The 25,933-nt window shown below is 41.0% G+C and overlaps 5 protein-coding genes and 2 long non-coding RNA genes across 7 annotated transcripts; 3 read left to right on the forward strand and 4 right to left on the reverse strand.

The window, feature by feature from the left end:
• Positions 1-1,143: 1,143 nt before the first annotated feature.
• LOC6538458 (alpha-taxilin) lies at positions 1,144-3,478 on the reverse strand. Its single transcript, XM_002098946.4, has 4 exons — positions 3,307-3,478; positions 2,783-3,183; positions 2,528-2,674; positions 1,144-2,317 (listed from the first exon to the last, which is right to left on the reverse strand). The coding sequence occupies exons 1-4, from the start codon at positions 3,376-3,378 to the stop codon at positions 1,390-1,392; spliced, it is 1,548 nt and encodes a 515-aa protein (XP_002098982.1). The 5' UTR covers positions 3,379-3,478; the 3' UTR covers positions 1,144-1,389.
• Positions 3,479-3,842: 364 nt separating this feature from the next.
• Positions 3,843-4,641, forward strand: LOC6538459. The gene is made up of 2 exons (XM_002098947.4): positions 3,843-4,094; positions 4,152-4,641. Exons 1-2 carry the CDS (start codon positions 3,936-3,938, stop codon positions 4,404-4,406), a joined length of 414 nt encoding a protein of 137 aa, XP_002098983.1. The 5' UTR covers positions 3,843-3,935; the 3' UTR covers positions 4,407-4,641.
• Positions 4,642-12,154: 7,513 nt separating this feature from the next.
• LOC6538460 (lactosylceramide 4-alpha-galactosyltransferase) lies at positions 12,155-13,865 on the reverse strand. The gene has a single exon (XM_002098948.3). It carries the CDS (start codon positions 13,819-13,821, stop codon positions 12,622-12,624), a length of 1,200 nt encoding a protein of 399 aa, XP_002098984.1. The 5' UTR covers positions 13,822-13,865; the 3' UTR covers positions 12,155-12,621.
• Positions 13,866-14,782: 917 nt separating this feature from the next.
• Positions 14,783-14,969, forward strand: LOC26535571 (accessory gland-specific peptide 57Db). The gene has a single exon (XM_015193371.3). It carries the CDS (start codon positions 14,783-14,785, stop codon positions 14,903-14,905), a length of 123 nt encoding a protein of 40 aa, XP_015048857.2. The 3' UTR covers positions 14,906-14,969.
• A 423-nt stretch (positions 14,970-15,392) lies between these two features.
• Positions 15,393-15,579, forward strand: LOC120321788. The gene has a single exon (XM_039375703.1). The coding sequence runs from the start codon at positions 15,425-15,427 to the stop codon at positions 15,527-15,529; it is 105 nt and encodes a 34-aa protein (XP_039231637.1). The 5' UTR covers positions 15,393-15,424; the 3' UTR covers positions 15,530-15,579.
• A 608-nt stretch (positions 15,580-16,187) lies between these two features.
• Positions 16,188-20,181, reverse strand: LOC120321789. Its single transcript, XR_005561509.2, has 2 exons — positions 19,099-20,181; positions 16,188-19,030 (listed from the first exon to the last, which is right to left on the reverse strand). It is a non-coding gene; the product is annotated as an uncharacterized LOC120321789 (long non-coding RNA).
• Positions 20,182-23,076: 2,895 nt separating this feature from the next.
• Positions 23,077-24,432, reverse strand: LOC26535997. The gene is made up of 2 exons (XR_005561508.2): positions 23,647-24,432; positions 23,077-23,499 (listed from the first exon to the last, which is right to left on the reverse strand). It is a non-coding gene; the product is annotated as an uncharacterized LOC26535997 (long non-coding RNA).
• Positions 24,433-25,933: the final 1,501 nt, after the last annotated feature.

Below are 25,933 nucleotides of genomic sequence, written 5' to 3' on the forward strand. Positions count from 1 at the left end.
ATGTGCCATTATTTTTATCTTTATGTAATATCCATACTTTTCAAACAAAAAATAATAGATGTAAAACACAACTTCTTTGTTTAATTTTATAAATATGACTTAGCACTCAGCTGTGTTTTTTTTAAGTGTGGGATTTAGCGGCTTGATTCCCCTATTCTCATTACTCAAGCTGGCAAATGGGCAGCTGGGGGGGGTGGGGACAAGTGTTTGGAGCACTTGGCGCACGCTTGCGCGGCTTTCAAATTTAGCGTATTAACTCATTAAATGTTCAAAAGCTCATTGCCTGCGAAATGTGCACACATTGCTGTGTGTGCGAGGGTGTGAAATATGCACAAGTATGACACTTTGGCAGCGAGGGGCAGACAGTTTTAATACCGCTTAATGGGCAATCGGGCGGAAGAGGCTTTAAATAAGTAGAATTCCTAATACTCCTACAAAATATAAACATTTTTAATTAAATTTCTAATGACCATGGGACGCTGTGGGACCTAACAATAAACGTAACAATATATATACATATGTACGTATATGTACATAAAATATCCTGTGAATAAAGGAGGTAAAAACAGTTGTTGCCTTGAGAGCTGGCATAATTAGTGCTGCTTTCGTATGCACCTCTTTATGCAATTTAAATTAATTTGTGTAATTATTTTAGTGGCTTAACTGGCCTCATTTCAACACCCTCGGCCGCAACGAGTGACCGCTGGCAGCAGTTGGCGTTACGCATACGCCACGTTGCATGCGTCTTAAATATTTGATGGCGCAAATCTGGGGCCCGGCAAAAATGACAGCTGCGTGTTGAAAATAATTAAGGCGCAATTATAATGACCCTGGCCAAGAACCACAGGCACTCACCACTGAAACCACCCCCATCCGTTCGCCTGTTGGCATTGCAATGTGTTGCATGCAACACTAGACTTTGTGGCGTCGCCAACAATGACGAAAGCAATCCATGGCCATCGAGCTTGTGCGCTCTGGTAGCTTCCCACTCCACATCTCATGCAAATTGATGCGAAATGTGGGCTGAGATTTATGCTTGAATCTTCGGAAGGACATTATATATTTACCCGAAGAAATACTTTTCATATTCTTAAATGCTGTTTAAAAATTTCCATTAAAAGTTTGAATTAAACATCAAGATAATCTGTTTGCAGGAAACACGTTTTACTCAATTTGTTGTTGAACAGCAATACACGATCACCGACGACATCCTTTTAAATAAATACAATATACAAAGTACAATAAATAACTAGTACAAAATTCTGACCATGTTGCTTTTGTAATTGATGACATTTTTCAGTTGAGACATGGATGACACAAAATGCTTTGCAGGGAAGGCTTGGTGGCCGCCCGAGATTTGGATGGGAGTATGGGCGAACAGTCAGTTGTTTAGTTTGCATTGGCATCGATTAGGGGAGGCACTTCGGATATATCAACAAGTGACTTGGCGGTGGAAGCGTCCCCATCACCTACCAGCTCCTGGGTGTCTGTCGCAGTGTCAACAGTCTGCTCCTCTCCGTTCTTAACGTTCGAGGCATCACCCGCTGCCTCTAGTTCGACATTGGAGTCTGTGGCGGCTGATTCCTCAACGCCGTTCACCTCTCCGTTCGTTGTGGATGCTGCAGCCTCTGCCGCTGCTGCAGCAGCTGCCTTTGCCTTGGACTTCTTCTCCTTCTTGCGTATATTCTTCTTGGCATTGTTCGCCAGTCGCTGCTCCTCGGCCTTCTTCTTTTCTTCGAGGGCTGTCTTCGATTCATTCGTCGTTAGCAGCTTCATTTGGTTCTGCAGATTGGCCAGCGTTTGCTTCAGTTCCGCACAGTTGCGAGACATCATTTCCATTTTAACATTTTCCGCACTGACGGGCTTTACGTTAACTGGCTCTGGTTCGGGAGGCAATTGTGGCAGGGCGGGTATTTCGATCTCGTGGTCGCGCAGGCACTTGTGCAGTGTGGTCCTCTCCAGCTGTAGAGCACGCAGTAGCTTCTGCAGCTGCTGTATCTGTTTCTGCAGGCGCTCCGAGTGCTGCGATTGCAGACTCTTCTCTGTGGCCAAATCAATCACCATGGCATTGGCTTTCTCGTACTTTTGCCGCCAGCCCAGCGCCTCCTTCTCAATCTTCTTTGTGTGCTTGGACATCTTCTCGAGCTCCACCTTGTAGCTGCCGAATACCTCATTGGACTTCTGCAGCGACTGCTGGAAGTCATCGTACTTGGCTGTGTAAATGTTCAGTTGCTCCTTCAGTTGGTGCTCCCGATCGGTGAGATCCTTGATGGCACGTTGCGCTTGCAGCAGTTTCTCCAGGCCAATCTGGTTTTCCCTGAAAGAATTATGGAATTAAGATATTTTTCATGACACGGGGCATGACATGGCTATAACAGGTGTAATATAAACGAAAAGAATTAGATGATAGCGAAGTTGAATCAAAACCAGTAATCTCAGCGAGTTTCCTCAATGAAAACACGTTTTCTAATGTGTGACTATTTAAGGTGCGTTTATCGCGAGATGACCCGGCTTTTTGTGCACATACTTCTTCAGTATCTCCTTCTCCATGGCGGCCTCCACCTGGCACTTTTGCAGCTTGGCCTGGTGCAACTGGGCCTCCAACTGAACCTGTTCATTGAGCTTCTCCAGGTGCTGCTCCCTCGTTTGGTACTGTTCGGCCAGCAGCTTTAACCTAAAACGGGAGACCAGATGGTTAGGGAAAATTCGGAAAACAGAGAACGTGCGTGTGCAGTGTCTATATTTAGAACACGGATCCCCTCTGAGTTGCGGCGATGCTTACTTCTTGGTCATCTCGATGTTGTAATCGCGCAGCTTGATGTTCTCCTCGTTGTTCTTGGCCAGGGATTTCTGAACATCGTTCAGGGAGCTTTGGAACTTGGTCTGGCTCTCCTTGCGTCGCTCCTCCTCCACTTTGATTTGCAGCAGGCTCTCGTTCTTCACGGACTTGATGATGCGCTGCTGTTCGCGGCACACCTCCTGCAGCTTGTCGCGCATGAGGACGCTCTTGTTGAGATCCCGCTGCACCTGCTCCTTCTCCCGCTGCTGGGACTCCATTTGGCGCTGCAGGACACGCAGTTCCGCTGTCAGCCGGCTTACATTCTTCTCGCTGTCCACATGGCGTTGCAGCAGCAGTTTCACCTTCTCCTCGGGGGAGGGGCACTCGTCGAGGGATTTCATGACCTAAAATAGATACAATTCAGTGTTAAACTTGACTATTTATCCCCGTTTCCATGGATTCTGGTAGTCTATGGAAATAGGGTTTTGTTGCGGTTTTGGCATTGGTTTTGGCCACCACGCTATTACCAACTCCTCCAACTTCTGGTCGCGCTGCTTCTCCTCGCGCGCCACCTTTTTCGCCTTGCTTAACTTCTCCATTGTCTATTCAGAGATCGGTGCTATATTTAACTTGTATTCTATTCCTCTTTCGAATTTTGACTATATTTGTTGTTGTTGCCTTGCTTATATTTATAAAACAGTGAGACTGCTGTGTTTTCCGGCAAATACACTGAAAATCGAAAGAAATAGTCTGACTTTTCTATTTCGTCCTTGGCTGGCCACACTGAATTTAGAGTGCTGCCAGACCGACAGCCGGCTTTTTGCGGGCTACCAATACTAGCTCGTAAAGTGACAAAACCTTACAAGAGTTTAATCATTTTTGATAGTTTTTAAAATTTAAGAGTTTTAGTTGTTTAACGGACATAAGCAAATTGCCGCCAAAATACATTTGAATTGTAGCCTTGCGTCCAACAGCCCACTGTTAAGCGTTAACAGCACCAGTACCCGAGTACCAAAATCTACCGCCAGGTGCTGAAGAATGTGGAATGCAAGTGCAGCCCTAGCTTTACAGTTATCCCGCGATCGCAAGTTTAATTCGTTGGAAATTTCGCAATTTGCACAATTTCTTAGCAATTTGCTCGTTTTAATTACGCAACATGTCGGAGAAAGAAGAAGAATCGATTGCGTACTTGACGGAAAACGGGATTTTCCCCCGACTCCTGGAGATTTTAAAGCAAATGGTGGAAATCGATCCGCTGCCAGCGGATCCTCTGATGCACATTTTGCATTCACTGGGCTGTCCGCTGATTCCGCAGGTTGGAATTGCAATTTTCAATATATAATAATGATACATATATATTCTCTATATGCAGGCCCAAATGAAGGCGCTGGAGCGGAAGGTATCGCGTGCCCACGATGAACTGCGCCATTTGCGTCGCCTGATCATCGATTTGGATGCCGAGGATCAGCTTTACGATAGCGAGAGCGATGTGGAGGAGTATGTGGGCGATGTGGAGGAGACCAGCTCCTCGTCGCACGAAGTTTCCATGGTGGAGAGCAACGAGTCCCGGGAGGACTCGTCTCCATCCATGTTCTCGCTCAAGGACTCAAATCTCTCAGATCGATAGATCCATAGATCCATACATCCATGTCGCAGTATCGAATCACATTAGCCGTTGAGCCTATTTTATGTACGGCATACATATCCTTGGCAACTGCATGTGAGTTTTGGACGTTTATATTACATTTCCTATTACATTTTGTTTATTCAACGCACTGTAAACTCTATTATCGACTTTTTATCAAGTAAACTTATAACATTATATTGTGCAGGCCCATTAAAAATTGTTAATCAGCATGAAATATTGAAAATACTTTTTCATATTAAAGATACCTAATGCGTTTCTTTTAAAACCAAAAAATTATGTCCTAGAATACAACAACTTAACAATCCAATACCTTGGAAAAGCTTAGTAAGCTTTTCGCTTTGATTGAAGTATTGAAAATATTTCCATTTTGAAACAACTTTTTAAAAGGTTAAATGGGATTAATCTTCTTAAGCTTGTCGCCATGTAAACAGTTAATTAAAACAGGGCTTCCGTTTTCACCCATTTCGAGTTGAGTGCCATTAAACCTCTCAACCTGTGGGAAATCAATAACTAATATATGCTACATGTTTGCCGGCAATATCTAGGGCCAAATAAAACAGCATTTCAATTAACTTCGACATCGTGAGGTGTGTAGCTGCAGTTTGGCTGCAAAACGGCAGAATTTCATTTGGACTGTCGCCATGGATTAGAAAATAAAGTTTACAATTTAATTTAAGGTTCAGGGAATAAGTTAGTTCATAACTTTTGGGTGCGAAAAAAGCGGCAGCTAATTAAGTCAGGCCTTAGGTAAAACGCAGCGAATATTAAAATTAACATAAATATTTGCATTTGACAGCCGAGCTGTGTTTAAATGCATTTGAAATAATAATATGTTACATGAAATAAATTAGTTACCGCACGATAGTGTTTAAACAATTAGGTTCAGCGCTTTTGCTTACTTGTATATCCTTTACAACAGGAAAACAATCCTTTTGTGGGCGCAAATACAAAAATATGGAAACTTAATAAATAATACCCACATTATCTTGTCTAAAATACGTTAAAGGTTATCCAAAATGTGAAAACCACTTTTCACATGCATTTAACCATTATTACGACAAAGCCAATAAAACTTTCGTTTTTATCCTGCACGCCTGCATATTTAATGCACCTTTTCTTGCGTCAAATTCAACACGTGTGGAGCTGCCTGTAGAGGCAGGCAGCTCAATGATTTACACCGTATATTTGTCACAGTGCGATAAATCCATCTAATCCCCCGACATCTGCATGTCCGGCTTGACAAATAAACTGCTGCAGAGCTTACATAAATATTGCTGCCGAAAAGAAAACATATTTTGCCACATAAAATAAACATGAACTTTCTGGGTGGGTGGGCGTACCGGAAAATGGGGCGTGGCCGGGGCAGCAGCTGCTTTTAATTGCATTTGCTGGTTTTTCAAACGTTTGTGCAACTTTTTAGTTGACATTGAATAATCGCTGCGGAAATTGTCGCTTAACGGCAAAAGGCAAAATTGTGGTAAAAGCAGAGTGAACTCAACTTGATAATTGATTGGAGCTCTTTAAAATTGTTTGTTTGACCGCTGCTGCAGGCTATTTTCCTGTTTTCCCTATTTTTTTTCCCCCTTCTCTCCCCGCCGTTTAATCTGTGCACGCGTGCCAAACAGCAAAGTGGCCAACGGCCTGCTCTTTTATTTTTTTGTTTTGGGCCAAATCTGCATGTCAGTTGGCCGGGAACGTACAACTTTGACCACGTAAAATACGAGACCTCTCGTGCTCGCAGCCACAGGCCAAAACCATGCAAAGCAAACAGGAGGCGGAACCAAATGAAGTGCAGTATGCCAAGTTGGCTTCAAAGGACTGCAGGCGATCAGTGAAAAATCGCGAGGGATCCCACGAATTTAGGAAAAGCTATGACTATTCCGGAAATTCTAAGCTTACAACAGTTACAAATGATTTCAAATGTATATAGCAAATAGTTAGTGGCTATGTAAAACAGAACTTTCCCCGCTCGGAATTAATTCAGTTAGTTTTTTAAGCATTTTATGTATTTGTATTTTATAGTAAATGCATTAAACATTCGTCAGAATATTTATTTCCCTCCAGGGTGCTTAACAGTCCATTAAAATCTTGCAATGCCAACGCTTTGCATATCATAAGAAATTAATTTAACTTTCCACTTACATCAGAAATTAATGGTTCACTACAATTTGTAAAACTCGATTATATATCTTGCGCAAAAATATGAATTTATGACTTTGCAGTGATATTTCAGTGGGGACTGCATTGGCAAGCAGATTGAATGAATTTCCACGGAAAATGCATGGGAAAATGAAGGAAGGGTGGCAAGGAGCAGCTCAGTGCCGCTTCAATTTCGTGCTCCTCTTTTTCTGCCCCCTTTTTTTTTGAGGCTTGTGTGTGAGTTTGTTTTTTGGCTTGTTGGTCAAATGATATATCCGGTCGGTCGGTCGGTCAGTCAGTTGGTTTGTTGGTCCATTCGACCCGAGGCCAAATGTGGAATTTTTAAAGCCAGCGGATCGCCGAGCTGCCATTTGTTTTAATGACCGCAAAAGGCAGTCGAGAATAAAAAATAGAAAGTGCTTAAAAAACAAAACACAGAGGGCGAAATAGAAATTCAGCTATTGCTGGCGGGCTAATTGCAGTCTGTCTGAGTGGGCGCTGGTCTGAGTTGGGGGGCGTGGCAAATCTCAAAACTATGCTTCATTAGCCAAGCTCCAAGCTGCAAACTCTATTTGCCTAATGGGCCACAGACCAACAGAAAATGCAAATAAATTGTAGACATTTCTGCAATAAAACGTGCGCGGCTTGAACAACGAATCCGCCCCCGAAAAGAATTGAAAATTTCAAACACAACAATTAAAAAGCAATTAACTATGCAAATTTGGCGCTGTTAATGAGCCGGAAAGTGTATAAACATACATATATCTTGAGTATTTTTCCGGGGTGTTTCCCCTCCTTTTTTGGGCAAACGGAAAATATCCGCCCAGCATCTGACCCAAATACATCAATGTCTGGGAAATGTTTTGGCCAAATGCCTCACTCTCACACTCACGTACGAAAGCGTTTTATCATTTCATGTCATTTTTCATGCCACGCAAAAAAAAGGGTTAAACAATTTTTATGTGTCAACAAGAATAATTTCTGTCACTAACACGGCAACAAAGCGAAGCAACTTGGCTTAAATTTCCAGTTGGCAGAGTTTCTGGGAATGTGGGTGCTAAACACAAAAGGCATTTGTCGTATTAATAATAAAAACGAGTAGAACTAGTAGCGATACAAACTGAAACCAACAAGACAACAAAGTGCCACAAATGTCAACGAAAAAAACAGCAGGCAACTTGGAAATTAATACTTTGCACCTGCATTGGTGTGTAAAGTGGCATACAGGACACTTTTCCCATCCACGTGCCACTGTTTGCTACGTGTCATTATCCTTGGCCATAAAGTGCTGCGATATGTGAGTCAACAATTGGACATGATTTATAAAGACAAAAAGTTTGTTTGATTATGTTTAATTCCAAAGTAAACTAGGGTTTTGTGCAAATATATTACATTGGCTTTTCAATACTTCCCCCGTGGCCAAATTAATTGCAATCGGGATAAAAGCAACCGCTGGCTACAATTTGTAAACTTAATTTGCAGCACTTGAGAGTTCTGCAGAGTCAATAGTATTTCATCTTGGGCAGCACTTCCCCTTCCTCGGTAGGGATCTCAACTTTAACAAATAAATAAGCAAATTTGCGTAAAAAGCAGCAGAAAGACTTGCGAAGTAGAAAACAATGGGGGCAGCCAACAAAGAAGTCCCTCGCCTTCATTGTATTAAGTTGCTGTGAAATAAATATGCTGTGAGCTATAAAATTGCAACGTTTATCAAGGCATTTGCACTGCTGAGCATGCCAATGGCAGAACTAAACTACTTAGCGATGACCTTCACAGGTCCTGTGACACCAGCCACCCACGGGTGCACTTAGAAAAAAGGGGGGATTTATTTCAAAAATAAAAATTTAATATTTTAGCTTGAGAATAAAAGAATCTTTTCTTTGTGTTGTTAAATGGTATATGTTTGTAAATCGCATAGAAACTGGACACATATTCTTATGCCCATTATTTATGCCGAGTGTTAAGCTAATTCCCCATCGAAACACTGCCAACCACCCCAATTCCCAGCAGGTTGCACAGCAACAGCTCGGCTCTGGGTCCAGAATCATAATTAATACCAATTAAATGGGCTTAGGTCTGCTCTGCGATGCCGATCATTGAATGCTTATTACGCATACGCCGCGTGGCCTTGGAAGCCTAGAAATTTATTGCGTAATCATGACAAGGGCGAAACTTTTTAATTGAAAGAAGTGAGTGGAAGTATTGGCGGCTGGAAGATAAGTCATGCGGGGAATGAAGAAAACCTCTAATTATTCGGCATAACGCTTCATTGGCAAGCCGCGTTAGGAAAATGGCCTCTTAGTCTGTCGCCGCCGCCTGATGAATGACTTAATCACCCAGAAAAGCGCCACACAAATCAACGGGGCCCAAACGAGATCGTACTTTTGTTGTCACAGAACTTTTTCCTGGCCCAAGCAACTCCGCTCAAAATTAATGGAGCAAATCAAACAAGCAAAAAGCAGACACCACCAGTTCGGCCTCAAAGTCCAGTTGAGGTTGAGTTTCAAAGCCATGGCCTTTTAATAATGACTAGATTTGTGTGGGCTGCATACAAAATTAGCGAAAAGACGCCTTTCCATCGCATCGCATTGCCTCCAACTTTAAGTTCCATGGCCGGAGCTCATTTATTTTCCTCTGGACGAACATTTCACGGCTTTCGCGGGCCGCAGTTACCATTTTTACTACTTTGTTTCTCGTTTACCCTGTCAGCGGTCGAAGTGGTTAAGGAACACGAAATGTAAGGGTATTACATTAGGTTTAAGTAAATAATTCTAGATAATAACAAGCGTATAGAAATATTTCACTGCTCTATAGTTATATATTAACTGAACCACAATAATAATAACTAATATTGAAGTGAGAGAGTATTTAATATTTTAAGTGGCAGCACGATTTGGTGCGTCTTTTAAATTAAAGGCAGCCGAAATTGCAAAAATATGAACATCCTGTGCAGTCGACAGACAAACAGCCGCGAAGTCGGGTCATCAAGATTTTAAAACTGCATTTTTATGGCATACTCTGTGGCGTAGTTTAAAAATTATGGCCGCCATTTTCGGCTCAGGTCGGTGGCTTTAATTAAGCCAGGGAAAACTAAAGTTTTCGTCCGTATTCCTTGGCTGAAGCTGCGAAATGCACATGGAAAATGCGCTGAATTGGCATAAAATGTAATAATAATTTCGCGGCATCTTCTTGGGATTTCTGTGGGTCGGGGGTTCCGGGTATCCGGAGATTCGGGGGTCGTGTCTGTGTAAAGGAAACAGCTGTTTCCGCAGGGAAAACCAGGAACTGTTGGGGTTAGTCGGCTGGGGGTTTTCCACCCTCCCAACGCCCAGATGAGGAGTGGGATAATATTCGGAAAAGCCTTTGTGGCATTGCGCGAATGAGCGTGTGCCGCAATTTGCTATTCATTTGAGTTTTCAGCTGGCTGACTGCTTGTTTCCCACTGCCGACCATAAACTGCAAGAGATTATGAAAAGTGCGCTTTTGGCCACTTCCTTGTGCTGCCACAAAATAAAAAAAATATTATTTGGCTTTATATTTTCGCGCTGCACGCTTTTCTTCAGCTGGCATTGTTGTGAGCATGGCTACCGCCATCGCCACCGCCACAATAATAATCATAATGCAAATACGTGCTGCATTTCGAGGCACTCATTCGTGAAATTTCAATGTGCCACAGCGTTCATTTCGCTGTGCAATCATTGTTGAAATTTAATCAACTCCTTTGCAAGTTTCATTTAAAATTTGGATTGTGTTTTTCGGTGCACAACATAAAGGTGTGGGTTCAATTTGCTGCAAATTATGATTTGGCTGTTTGTCACCATCTATGCCAATAGAAATGTGTATCCATAACATTTGGAAACATGTAATAATTTATTATTTCAAACGAAAACCATCCCCGAGGTATTTATCCTTCAGTTTATCTTATTTAACATTTTAAAACAATAAAGCTTACAGCATTTCTTCAGGCTTTCATTTATTTATAAATATTTTAAGAGATTTATTTCCTGTTATTTCCTGTTATTTTCTGCTTCACTTCAAATCATCTTCCTTCCACGAAGTCCTTTTTGTGATCAAGAGCAAGTCAGACTTTCGCTTTATCCCATTTCCAGAGCTTAGGTAAAGCCAAAGGATTTCAGCCCAGAGAGCTTTTCTTGGGTATTTATACGAGTTACTCTGCCTGCTGCCAAGTACAACCAGCAGCTGAAAACTATTACAATAATTTTTTATATTTATTTATGAGCTCAAGGACCAAGAGTCCCAAGTCCTAGTGACGTTGTCGCTTTTGTGTTACATTTTTAAAACTACATTTCTATGTCTGCATTCCGGCGAGAACAGAACTTTTCAGCTTAGTAAGCATTACTTGAACTTCGCTCGGCATTAGTTTTTGTTTTGGCCCAGTGAGGAATTCCGGTCACGTGACTGTCATTGGATATCGAAAACTACGTACTTCCCATTGGGAATTCCGTAAGACTAACGAGCGTGACAAATGCAAATGAAGTAACTGAGCCAAATTACATGTTGACCCTGTGGACAAACACAGGCGAAAAGTTAAGAGCCCGAGACTAAAAGGGAAAAATCTAATCAAGTGTTTTGATTGCTTTAGTAATTGTTATGAATGTAAGTGCAAACCTGGGATTTCCCGAGCCATCTGCAGTACTAAAATGGGTGTAAAAGGGGAAAATAAACAGTTTATGCTTGTGTGTCGTGTTTTAGATGTTTAAATAGATGCTGGATATTATATATAAAAGGTAACAGTATGTAAAAAAAACGGAATTTATTTATTTTATTTACGGATCCTAATTCGATTTTTCCAAAATGTGTTTATACATTTTGTTTGTTTGTCTATACATTTTCTACATACTTTGTTATTAAAAGAAGGCGACCAAAAATGATTAAACATTGAATTTAGCAAACAGAAACTAGCAGACTTTAAATTCAAAGAGCTGTGGTATTTGCCCAGTCAACGAGTTAGAAATGAATGGGATTCCTTGCCTTTTCCAAATGTTTTTGCCATTTTTCACATGCCAATTTTTTGAAATTTTGTTTTTGGGCTGACTGTCGTGGTGCCCCAAGGCACTGCTGCAGTTGCAAATGCTTGAAATTACATTTTTCGCATTAATAAAAATGAAATAAAAATAAAAACCCAGCTCCTCCTGTGCACGAAATATGCAAATGTGCCGCGTGCAGTGCAGCAGATAAAACTGAGCATGGGACCCATATGTGAGTTTTGGTCCTTTTTGCACTATTTTAGTTGCTTTTTTTGTTTTTTGACTGGTTGGATTGGAGTTTTGGATGACACCCCATAATGTGGAGCAGCTGTTGCAGGCAGTGGCAAAAGTCACAATAAATTCGGGCATTAGTTCCCTTCACTTCGGTTTGCCCAATCCACAGTCCATGGTCCATTGGCATCTGGAATGTTTTGAATTTATTTATACTATATATAGCCATAGACAAGGTATAAATAAATTGGAAAATTGCGTTGAGCATAAATAAAGCTTAAAGTTAATGATGCGAAAATATTTATTCAAAACTTGAAAGCGCCGCGAAACATCCTCGAAAATGCTAATAATGCTTTGCCTGAAATTGCCTCCGGCTATTTACTTTGGCTTTATTTGGGAACAATTAATTAGTTCTTCATGGCGATATGACAACAAAAGTGGGAGTAGGAATTTGAATGGCCCTCGGAATTTATAATAAATATTTCAACAGACAATTAGCTCCGCCGGTTATGAATCAAAAATATAATTCGCTTTATTTCATTTTAGCATATTTAGATTTATGTCTGCTTGCCTGATCCGATTTACTTTTTGGGCTTACGTTAATGTTTTAAAAGCTATTAAAATTAGTTCTCTACATTTGGGGAATTTAATATTCTATCTATTATGATAATTCAGAAAGTATTGCAATGATAAATTTGTTTGTCAAATTGCATTTATAATAACTAGATATTTATATCTTAGGGCGTTTCTTACACAGCTGCATTTTATAAATATAGTTTTTCTAAAATTTGTACTTATTAGTTACTTATGCCGAGCCAACTGAAGCTTAGAATTAATCAAAAAAATGGCCCCGCTGCTGCAAATGACCTGGGACAGTGAGTTTTGGCCAGGCTGATGTAGGCACAGCTGTCCTTCGTTTTCAGTTTCCATCCCTTCGAGAATTTGTTCCAAACATGAACCACCGGCGACTTGGATACTCTTCTCATGGTCACGTTGAGTCTGTTGGGCAGAAAGAAGTCCTTCCACTGCAGCCAGGGTATGGCATAGAATGCATTTGGATCGTAGACCCTGAAGCCATTGCAGCCTTTCGAATTGTTAATCATTGCCTTGACATTCTCGGTTTTGCATTGCTTCTTGGCCACGCGGGTTATGACCCCGGGTCCATTGGTGCCCCATTTATCGCCTTTATAGTTGGCCTCCAGATCCCGCAGACACATGGTGGCTATCTTATGGCCCAGACCGGCGGAGGACATTTTCATGACGCCACAGGCCAGAGATTTGTTGCTCTCGGCACCCGTGAAGTTCGGTGGCATCTTCTCCAGATTCTGCTGAACCACAACATCGAGATCCAGGTAAAGACCGCCGTATTTGTACAGGGTAACATAGCGCAGCAGATCCGAGACATGTGGAAAGAGAAATTTCGATTTAAATAGCTTGCCACTGTTTAGCCATTTTGTGATGGGCGTTCCAGCTGCATAGCGCCACAAGTTAAGGTGCCTCAGTCGTATATTGTTGTACTTATGCAAAGCCTTGATCAGCGGATCTCCACTTAATGGACGATGAGTGGCGCCGGCGAAAAGCACAAATACAGTGAGGCCTGGATTGTGAAGGGCGGCCGATTCAATGGCACAGGCAGACCGGGCCGTCAATTGGACCAGTGCGCTCTTTTCCAACCGCCTGAAGTTCGTGGTTTCATGGAAGAATATACTCCGTCCACGACTTGGCTGCTTTCTGGCCCTGAGCACATCGAGCAGGGGAATGACTGGAATTTTCCTGGTAAATTTCCTTTTGAACTTGGGTTGGTTGGCCACCGACTTGGCGGCTTTTTTGGGTAAGGGATTCTGCACTTGCTTCTTATTCTTAACTTGTCTTTCGATGGTTTTTTTCTCAAGTGGAATTGCTTTCGTCGTTGAATTCTTTGGTTCTGTGTGTGCTTTGTGGTAAGCACGATTGTATTCTATCCATTTGAAGGTCAAAACGATGCTGAGAACCAGGAGCAAAGAACCTACAACGATTAGAGTTCGTGACACTTTCATTACGAGAATTTTAGACTGCACTTCACACTCGAAATTTACGGTTTGCTAACATTCCTTACTTTTCTCGGATGAATCATGTAAATGTCGAGCGTGTCGAATGTAAAGATTTGTTTCACATTCACTTGGCGATCTCCTTTGCCTATATAAATGGAGGTTGCTTTTCCCCAATGCTTTCATTTAAACTTCTAACTGGCTAACATGAAGTTCCTGGGTCTTTTCGTCACTTTGCTGGTTGTTCTGGCCATGGTCAATGGCCAACAAGCCAAAGCCAAAAACACAAATCACAACGTCATCGTCATTGGTGGCAAGAAACCCGCAGCTGCACCCAGCGCTCCTGCTCCTGATGCTCCTGCACCCCAGTAAATGTCATAAGTCAGGACTTATTTTCTTCTAATAAAATGGAACGCTAATTACAATACATGTCTTTCAATATATTTAATATTTGCAATAATAATTTAAACTGCATATGGTGATTCACTGACTTTTAATACCACAACAAGTAGTGGAAAACTATAGTAGATAGCAATCAGAAAACTTCTTCTCAGATTGTTCTGAAATAGATATGATTATGAATTCAAATTCAAACCGAAACCCTTTTATTGGGTTCGGTGAATTTCGTTTACTTCTTCGAAATATAGTTTGTATAAGAAATCCTGCAAACCATTTGCTTGTTTTTTTAAAAACACTTTGCTTTAATCCAGTAAAATCGTTTTTGCTTTGCCAGGATATGTCAGTTTAAAAGTTTAAAAGTATTGTTGGTTTGCAAAGGGTATCAAAGGTTGATTAAATTTTATTCGGTCTGTAATGTCTAAAGGTTAGGGAATTCGTTCCGCTTTTCCGTGCTATGAATTTTGGAAATTGTCTGGCATTTAGATTAGATTCGCTTACGCAACCGCAACAGCGGCCTTATAAAGAGTGTGCTCGACTAGCTGGGCACTATTCACAAACCCAACTGGCCGACATGAAGATCATCGCTGGAATTATTCTGCTGTTCGCCGCTACGGCTTTGGCCCAATCAGGGGATCCTAACACCAACGAAAACAAGAATGTGATTCACATCAACAATCCCAACGCTGCAAATTAGATGAACTTTTGAAATTTGCATACCCAGAATTCAATAAAACATTTACTTAATTGCTTGCATGTAATAGAAATGGCCTATTTATTTTAGTTCAAGGTTGAAAACTTATTAAAACTCTTTTATATTCAAGAAAATGCCAGTTTTTGCATAAACTATTGGCCAATTAATCATTTGTCCAATAGCTTTAAATGTACTTAAAAAACTTATGCTTAAAATGCTTTTAAAAATAGTCACAGACTGCCAGTATATCAGATATCTTTGCCTTATTTTGTATCTAATTGGTTTTTTGCTTAAAATATTTTATGTTTGAAAATATGTGTTTCAAAAAGAGCTAGTACCAAAACCATTTGAACCGAAGCTAATTTTTTAAAGTTTTGGCGAAAAGAAATTATCTAACTATAATGAAATTAATTGGTCACCCTTTAAAAAGAATTAAACGATTCTCTTGGCTTATGCAATACTTGGCTCATAAATGATATAAAAGCCGAGTTCACGTTTTATTTCTATCCTCATCTGATAGACATGAAGTTCCTTACGGGTTGCATTTTGCTGTTTATTGCCTCTGCTTTGGCCCAAGATGATGGTAATAATGTCAATCATAATATAATCAATATTGACAAATTCTAAATTATTGTGAGGCCAAAAGGATTCAATAAAATGTGTACCTTTATGATGTATTTATTTTCGTTTTATTTTTGCCCAATTAAATATATATTTATTTTTGGAATTGATTGGAAAAAGTTGTATAAATATCCTATATCTATAATTTTTCTGTATCACTGGTATAATCGCTCTATAAATTCGAAGCAGCAGAAAAATTGATGTATTTGTCATATATTAGATGATATAGTTTTTACTGGAAAGAAACCGTTTACTTTAACCAATTCAATTTGTTATGCAAATTAACGATTTGATCTCAACTTACTTAAACCAACTATAACTGAGTAGTTGAGTAGTAAATCGTTAGCATTCGCCAAGTTGCAGAGATGCGCGGAACACTTTTTTTAATCCCACTTTTTGTGTGTGTAGTCCTGGCCTCTGGCACCAATAATACTTTGGTATACATTGACAATAATTCGACACCGCCTACGAATATAACTGTCGATGCTAAAAATATGCACAACTTTTTGCTTTGTGTAAAAAAGAACGAGCTAATTCGGGATGGCAAGATTCTATCTCTTCCGGTTGCCTGTCAACGCCATTTTCTCTTGATCCACAAGACTTGGTATCCCGGAATACTCGGGAAAAAATCGAATAACTAATGCCTAATTACACCAAAAAAATGTAAAAATAAATGTTTATTAATGTGTGCCACGAACTGTTTACAAAATATAAGCGTAGTTAGCAAACTTTTCATTACGAACTAGATTGCCATATACCTTGATGTTTTTTTCCAGTTTGGTTTAGAATGTTTATATTTTATTTTCATCCTTTTTTTCATAGCGGCATAGGGAGTTGTCCACGATACACGAGTATCTATATTCAACAAACTTTTTATTGTTGTTTCAAGTGGCATTGTTGTTCCAGTTGCTGCCATAGATAACTACGTGCTAAGAAACGTATAGCAAACTGCACAGGCACAGGCACAATATATATTATACAATATATACGAGTATACTCGTTCAGAAGGCGATAGGGATTCATGGAGGAGGCTGCCAGACAATGGCTGGCGCCCACGTCTCCATGGACGCATTCTAATAAAAAGCAAGCACAGAGAATGCCGTTCTGTGTTGCCGTTTTCGCCATTGCCTCGAATGTTTCCACAGTTTCTTCATATTCCTGCCATAGTTCGTTATTCCCATTCCCTTCAACAGAGATGGCCAAACTTTTTCTAGTGCTTCAATATTTCCCAGAATGAACTATCACTGATTCAGCCAGATATAAACTATCACAAAGTATCGTACTTTTTTAATGTTTGTACATTATTTTTATATACCCTTATACTTATAGTATACTTATGGTGAACCAAATAAAATCTTAGTAATCATTCGTTTCTCATCACTAATGGCTGGCTGCAAATCCTTCTCCACACTTGAACTCCTGCCGTTGTGCTCGAGTTTTTAGGCTTTTTGTTACTTGGGCAACATTTGAGTTATAAATGCCGCACTACTTGAATGAATCTCCTGGGCGTAATAGTTTTCAAATGGCTCTACGTATATGACTGTCTTCTCCCTTCCATTCAGAGATTCGTTTCTGTCTTTGTGGCAAACGTATCGCACACAAGTGGCTCGCTGTCTTTGGGCCAAAAGCGCTTGCCAATGCGAAAAATGGCCCAATGAATCTGGCGGGAGTAAGTTGTTGCTGGCCAGCAAATTTGCCGTATTATGCCGTATTCAGTGGACGAGACTCCTTCAGGCCCATAAATAATTAAAGTTTGCCTTATTTCCTTCCCATTTAATGGCAACCAGAAATTGGAAACGAAAGTTGATTGGGTTTCGTTGTTGGGCGATTGCTGGCTAAGCAAATGATACAAATTCATAAGCTAAGCCAACTAACGAATTTGTGTTCATTGTGATTCGTAAACATTTTATAACCAGAAAAAAATATGTTTAGTCTCAACAACCTAGTAGAAATCTAGTTCAATTTACTTAATGTTATTTAATTTATTAAATACCCCACTTTACTTGACCCTTAAACACATTAATTCGGATCAAGGTCTCGACAAATTTATAAATTTCCTGGCTTACGGAAATCGCTTTTCAAACAGCCAATTGCCCTTGATTATGTGCCCAGCTTTTATCACAATAATGAGACCGAGACGGCCCAAAGCCCAAGCAAATAAATCAATTTTTCTCGTTTCCGGTCAATTAGTGGCGTTCGATGGTTGGCAAAAGGTTGAGAAGTTAAACTAATCGCCTGATTCCATGAAGTGAGCAAACAGAGGGCAAGTGAAATGTTTACATTTCTGCTTCGGTTCATTGCTATTTATTCTATTTCTTTCAACTTGTTGCACTTTCCTTCTGCCTTGCAGTCCGTTTTTGCCGCCTTGGCTGGCCAGTTTCCCTTTTTGAAGACACTCGGGCGTATTAGCAATGTTAATGTTCATGGCCCTATGTCCCATATTAAATGCTAATTCGCATACGGCACACGATCCCAAATGGAGTACTACACTCTGGCATTTTCTCCCCTAGTTTTTTTTGTTTCTTCTTTTTTTTTTTTTTTTTGATAGAGGACACGGTTACGCTACATGACATTTACAAGTTATTATTATGCAAAGGACACGCTGCGGAGTCTCTTTTCCGTTTGCCCCCAAACGCTGCCATCCGCTTTTCTTTGCTCATATGTTGCAAAATCTGCTGTGGCGTTGGGAAATTTGCATTTATTCATGGCATAAATAAAGCATCCGCAGCGTGGACGGGATGCCGAAAAAAGGGATATATTTAATCTGGTCACCCCGCCCAGGCAGAGAGCTTGTGTGCTTCGTTCGGCAAAATCATGACAGCACTTGGTGGCCATGTGGATGGTGATGGGATGTGGATGGGGACGTCGATGTATTTTATTTATAATTTATTTGCTGGAAAGTGCAGCTTACGAGGGCGAGGAAACACCTGCCGTTGACGGCCGCAGGTGCAGCCGCAATAGTGACGCAAATTTTGTTTGGCCAACGCTCGTCTCTATAACAATTACATGCATTTAAAATCTGGTTTCGGTTTAGAGATTCGCGGTTGTGCTGCATCGCCATTTTTCGACATTTGAATCAGGGATGTTAAAAATATTTAGTTTACAAGTTCGTTGCTAGGCAGCTTTTTAAGTGAATAAATGATTTTAATTAGGATTTATTAAGACGCTTACTCACTTTAATCCACAATAAGGCAATTTAGGTACTTTAGATCTTTTTTTCTTTGGGCAAAGTTTGTAAAATTTATTGGAGCTGAAAGTTTATTTAACAGGTTAGTTAAATAATATTATATTTTTTAATGTATTTCTGCATCCCTGGCTAAATCAGCATGTTGAGCAGTTTATTCTGCGGCCTCGAAATCACTGATTTGCATGTGCACGGCTTAAATCCCAGATTAAATTGCTGATAGTATCGAGTTGCGAATTACGCACCCATTTGTTAATGGGTCTAATCAATGTGTATTGTTGACAGCGACCACCGTTTCTATTGGAAGAGCCCCCATTATTCGGCTGTAAAATCATTACCAAGAAAATAAGGTCACAAAACGTATATACTTGTATTTTATTTGCCCACAAACCTCAAAATACACGTGGGGCAGCTGGTTCCTTGCACAGCACTCAACCCCACAACCGGAACATAATAATCGCATAATGCGGAGTTAGAGGAGCGTAAAATTAGCCCCAAACCGATGTGGGTGTTTCCCCCCGTTATGCGTGCATAATAGAGTATTAAATTGAGGGGAGCACTAAAGTGAAGCCCATCGAAGCACCAATGTGCACAATTATTATACCATTTATAAATTTAAATTTAATAAAATGTTACCTCAAGTATTTGCTCATTTTCGCCGTGTTTATCAGCGTTGTTTACTGAGAGCGACAGTTGGTCATGTGTTGTACTGCACTCAGTATCCTTTATAGCCGTCACTCTTTGTTTTTCGCCCATTACACTTTTCCTTATCCCCGAATGCGTCTCCTTTGAGGCGGTTTATTTTCCCGGGAAAGCGTCATCTTTTGTATGGGCACCGGCACCGATTCCTTTTCCATTAGCACTTTAATATTTAATGACTTCTGTTTATCGCACATAATTGAATTCGGTGCTGTGGTCTGGGGCCCTGGAAGCTTTTTCTGCAGATGGCCTTTATTATTTGCCTTTGGCTTATTGCTCATTATAGTATTATCTTTTGTTTGTAATATCCGTAATATGGGCTTGAGCCCCGTCATTTTTATGAGGCATCATTATTTCGGTTTTGTTTCTTATAAATAATGCAAAGGAAAATCCCTCTTCTCGCATTCGTTCTCTTTGGCGTAATTCTCAATCAGAATTCAGACACACATGGCCTGGCATGATTTTCTTTATAGGTCTCATGGTTTTTATCCAGCTCTTCCCGGTTTTCCCCTGATGATTACCGCTTTCAGTTCGTTAGTAAAAGTTACAGCGCCCTTTTCAGTTTCCTCTTGGCCGACGACGGGCATTACCAAAAATTTAATTAATGTATTTCCTTCGTGTTTTCGCATATTCATGCCTCAAAAATTTGGTGCATGTGTGGCACGTTTTGCTCATTAGCCATTTAGGTGGTATAAATATGCATTAAACCATCTCGCCGAATCCTTGCCATCCCGAGACGTTAGTTACGATTTATGGCCAAGACATGAAATGGACAAAAAACTCACACACACGCTCTCTCGCAAGAAAACTCTAGCGAAAATTCAAGTGCAAGGCAAACTTAAGGATGCTGGTGGCGGGTGGGGTGGCCAAGGACAGTGGCCTTTTGTCCTAATGAAAAGACAACAAAATGCGAAGGATAAACGACAGGAGAGAAAGCTCCCAGGATGTCTTTTCGGCTCCTCCAAAGCTTGGCCAAAAGCTTGGTGGTACCGCAATTGTCGAAATGTACATTTGACAGCTAAATAATTGGCCGTAAACATGGGCTCGCGTCCGAAAAATAAAAATTCACAAAATTTAACCTGCATAAATTAAACGCAAAAGCGTTGTATCAAAAGGGACAAAATGCGTTAACATTTATTTATTATGCGGTGAACCGCAAGAAAAAATATAAATAATAAAGCAAAAGAGTTCTGTTGAAAGCCAAAAGCGGAAAAGCAAAGGGAAAAGGTATAAGCCGCCCACAGCCATAATTCAAATTTGTATAAAAATGTTAGCTATTTCTAGAGCCACAGCGGCAACCACAAAATGGCCAGCGACACGCCGCCCCAGTTAACTTTGCCTTCAAACATCATTTGTCAAGGCAAGCGCAAGCAACACACAAGGCCAAAAAGGGAAAATGGCTCGAAGGGAAAATAACTAGCAAAGCAAAGGCGAATTTTCACGGCTCTTTAAGCTCTTTGGCCAGACGGCCCAGACTTTGACTTCGATACAAAAATGTGTTTTGCTTATTAGATGAGCCGGGCAACCCTGGCAATCCATCAGCCATGCAGCAACACTGACGCAGCCGGCCTGACGTTGATTGCCCACCCGCTGCTGCTGCTCACATACGAGTAAGTGAAAGATCACACCAAAGCAATCTAATCCGGTGCCGGGCAAATTGTCCAATGCTTTTTGTGTTGTGTCTTGCGGTTGACAGGCGGGCGAACATTTTGACAGCTACCCAAAACCAGAGGAAAAATGGAAAAGCGTCATCCACCAGAGATGCAATTCGCTTGGGTTTGCTAGTTCTTTAAATCCATCCTCCCTTGACCAGATGCCTTTCGTAGCCAATTAAAGGGCCTACCATTATCTGGAATTCACTTTACCGAATGGTTAACATATGATATGTTATAAAATTAACCATGAAAAGATAGTAGGGAGGGAATAAGATACTATCTCATTAGTTTAACATATTTCGGGTATTAGTTTTTACTCGATTTCTAATCAGCATCTCTGTTGCAGACAAACTGTAGCTGTGAGCAGACTCTGAAATGTATGCTATCCTTTTTGCAATATTTTTATACCCTTTACTCGTAGAGTAAAAGGGTATTCTAGATTCGTTGAAAAGTATGTAACGGGCAGAAGGAAGCGTTTCCGACCATATAAAGTATATATATTCTTGATCAGGATCAATAGCCGAGTCGATCTGGCCATGTCCGTCTGTCCGTCCGTCTGTCCGTCCGTCTGTCCGTCCGTCTGTCCGTCCGTCTGTCCGTCCGTCTGTCCGTCTGTCTGTCCGTATGAACGTCGAGATCTCAGGAACTACAAAAGCTAGAAAGTTGAGATTAAGTATACAGACTCCAGAGACTCGAGAAACTCGACTTCAGCGTTCTCTCTTGTTCTTTTTTTATTCCACCTAATCAAATGCAAGTGTGGACGCCGTGAGGTAGTTGCTGCAAAACCCCATAAAGTGCACACGTGTGGATGAGAAGTCGCAAGTGCCACGCCCAGAGTTCACAGTTCAGAGTTCGGGGGGAATCCTTGACATGTTTAGCATAAATTTTGCTGATGACCTCAATTTTGGCTTTAAGGCAAATGCCGAGAACCGAGAATATGCTGTGCTGCTTATCCATCCAGAAGGCCAGAGCAATTAATGGCGAGCATTTGCTGGGGCATTTTAATAAAATGATTAAAACTTATTTGCCAGCTGACAGCTCAATTTATGACCTTTCGCTCAAAGGCATTTGCCATGAGGCTGACCTTTCACCTCCCCGCACTCCCTGCACTCCCAACCTTTTGGATCCGTGAGCTCTTAATTTGCCCCTCGGGCGGATAACTGGCGGCAGTCAGTGCCATAAATAAGCCCCAGATCCCAGTTTCCAGTTTCCAGTTCCCAGACCCATGCAATTATGCGCTTGAGCTGTCATTGCATTGGCCCTGCTCGTTGGTGTGAAAATTGCATATTGGCATAAATTAATCAGCAGCGACAACGCCTGCGATTGCGAGGCCATCAGCTGGCCATGATTGCACTGGCCCAAAACCAGTCAGTCCATTGGTCCTTCACTGTCCACACAGAATGCCCGACTCACGGATCCATGGAACACCTGCGGGCTTTTGCTGCTGCTGTTCCTGTTGCACCGGAATTAATATACGTATCGCCCGTGCTGCGAAATGTGGATAAGAAATGCGAATTGCCGACAGATTGAGTTGTGTTTGATTTGAATCAATCAGCAAGTTAATCACGCTCGCAGCTACGGCTTTGGCTTACGTATGTGGCACAAACTGAATATCTGATTGATACAATCGAGTCTAAAGTCCTAGCAAGAGCCATCTCTTGACATGGATATTTTGATTAATTAATTGAATTGGCATTTACGATTTGTATTTCTTTTTGCTCGAGGCTTAACTAACGTAAAATCGAAATAATTATGAATATAAATGCTTGGTATCCATGAGTTTGTATTTTCCGCATGAATTAATTTAAATTTAAAATTGTTTATAGTTCGTGGGTTTTCTACTTTTTTTGTGGGTTGTTTTTGCGCACAATACAACTCATTTAAAAGTTTTTTACGTCTGCAATAATGTTTATTAAATCCGTCTTAATAGCTTAATCAATGCGCACGCTTTTGCATGATTGGTTTGTTTACAATTCACAGATCGTGTGTTTTTTCCAGATGAAAAATCAACTTTGTTTAAAGGGTCAACAATGCAGCGTTTAATGGCGTTGATGGGCAGCATTAAACACAATTTTATTTCAGGGTCAAAACTATTATATTCAAATATTTAGAGCATAGATAGTAGTATTGGGATACTTTAGTCTGTAATTGCATATTTCTTTTAGACAAACTTAAAAGTCACAGTGCAACATTTTAAATATTTTTAAGTAAAGAAAACCTTTCTTTGTGCACATGACAATATTTAAGCAAAATATTTCGATCGTAACTGGCTCTTCTTTATAGGAGAAATTTCTTTAGAAGTTTCAATTTCCTCTTTGATGACAGTTACACTACGGCAGCTTGCTCTTCAATTTGCGGCTGGCTCAGCTTAATTGATTCGCTTTAAGGCTGGAACAAAAAACTAGTTGCAGTAGGCAAAAAGCAAAACTTTGCCCCAACTGAAAGAAAACGGCAGACAATTAAGCCAGGGGCTTTACTCTGTGTGTATTTGTGTGTGTGTGTGTGTGTGTGTGTGTGAAAAAGGGTGGAATTTTCCGGCGATTCGAAGAAGTCGGGGGAAATTGAGAACTGCAGCAATTACTTACTCGAAATCTGTTGGGCGAATGGGTCCTGGGGTCTCGAGTCCCGACTCTTGTGGCTGCGGCGTGAAAGTGAAATACTTTGCCAAGGACTTTGCCATTGTTGCGGTTTGGCTGCTGCATCTGTTGTTTGTGCGAAAAGATTGTGCCATCTTCCCCCGGCCACTGCCATTTATCGTGAACTGTGTCAAGCGTTTGGTTTGGTTTGGTTTCGTTTCGTTTCGGTTCGTTTTGATTTGCGATTTTAATGGACTTCTTTTTTGTCAGCGTGCAAATTGCGTAAGGTTCTTCCGGAGCTTCGGTTGCTGCGGCTATCATTTATAATTACAACAATGTCACCGAAAGTGGCTGGCACTTAAAACCCTTTTACCCCTCGCAGAAAAAAGTGCTCATTGCAAAATGAACATCGAATTAACAATTTTAAAACGAGGCGTGGAAATTGCATTGGTTAAGTACACAATAACGCACATAAAAAGTGCATAAAGCCGGATGCCGGAAAAAAAGACATAAAAATCACTTAAAAATGTGTGAGAAATTAATTGCAATTTCAACCCGAAATGATAACCACAAACAAAAGCGCAAAATGGTCGATTTTATTGTGTGGTCACGATGGAAAAAATAACAATTGGCCGGAAAAAGTGCAGCTCAACCAGTTGAAATTATTTGAGACACTTTGATGAAGTTATTTTGATGATATGGTAGATATATGAAACTACAAAAAACTGTGTTTACTTTTAAAGAGTTTTGCACTGTAAACAATGGTTGCTCCTCAGTATACGAAACAATTAAATGAACTGCTTGTTTGTTTTTCAAATATACCAATGTTTTTTTTTTTTTTGACAAACAAAAATGATATAAATGGTTTTAAGCTCAAGGCAATCTTACATAAGCTGACAAATTTAAGGCTTAGTCTTTGTTTTACTCCATCGCACGTAGGAGATTTGGCAGCAATTCAACAATGTTTATTTATGGTATCAGTGAGCCAGCGGAGGTAATTTGAGTTAACCAAACACCCAGCCCACGTTTATGCAAACGATTTCGAATCAATTTGGCCGCAGATGTTTTTAAATGGCTCGATGCCATTAGATGGCTGCCATTCCTGCCAGCTTTCGGCATCCTTTGGCATTCCGCCAAGAAGTGGCTGTCAAGTCAAGTTCCTGTCTTTTAAGCGCCTGCCGTGCAATCACTCAAAGTTGTCCGCATTTGCATAAACACTTCTAATCCTAATGCCATGCAAGCTGCAGCCGCCCGAGTGCTGAGACCCAAGTCCTGAGTCCTCAGTCCTGAGTCCTGCGTTCTGAGTCCTTCGTCGTTTAAACATCCGGTTGCTGCCCCTGCCACAGGTCCTGCTCCTGGCTACTTACAGTCAAATGCCCCACCCGCCGGCCTTTCGAAGTTGAAGTGACATCGCCAAACTGACTGACAGCCAACCGGAGTGGTGGCCCCTGCTCCTCATCAACGGAACTGGTCTGTGGTGGGACAAATGTTGCGTGCCAGGACAGCGTTTCCTTTTTCCTTTTTGGGCCCCCCCATCCACTCACTCAGCTGCGATTTCGTCAAACAAACGTCGAGTGGGCTGAATGGATCACGCACACAACAGCCATGCATGTCATTCATTCTCAGGCGGATGGAGCGCCTCCGCAGGACCCAAGTTCGCAGCACACTGAGATAAATCATACTTAGGATACTCATACATATATCCCATCAATTAGCATCACCAAGATAATTATATTGTTATTCCCGTGAGCGAGAAAAGCAATTTCAAAGTTTTCATTCATATCATAAATTTCAAAATAAATTAAAGCAAATTATCACAATGCTAATACAACCGTTAAATTAACTAGAACAGTAAGTAATTTATAAAGATTTAATTGTATGCCATTTTTGTTCCGTGGAAGGAGCTGGCGGACATCCTGGCCAAGGAGCTGTGGTGCAAAGATGTTGGATGCTGGGGAAGCGCTTAGGCTGTCAGTCAGAGTGTCAGTTGTGCGGCATTTCATTGGTTTTGGCTCCTACACGATGGCCTCTGCCCCAAAGTTGCGGACAATTGACAGCAGGGCAGGTCCCTTCCAGAAAGTGTCCTTTGTCTCTCTTCAATTTGGCCCCCCCGCCCTCCGATGCCAGAACTCGTCTTAAAGTCAGCAACTAGCCCGGTTTTTGCCCATTAGCTGGCCTTCAGTTGCAGCTGCTGCTGTTGCAGCTATTTGTTGGCTGCTTATTAAAAACTTTTTGGGGCAGCCAAAAAAAATTTGATTAACTCTGGCAAACTGCGGCGAATTTAATGGCATGACCA

Source organism: Drosophila yakuba, chromosome 3R (assembly GCF_016746365.2).
Source record: "Drosophila yakuba strain Tai18E2 chromosome 3R, Prin_Dyak_Tai18E2_2.1, whole genome shotgun sequence".
Lineage (NCBI taxonomy): Eukaryota > Metazoa > Arthropoda > Insecta > Diptera > Drosophilidae > Drosophila > Drosophila yakuba.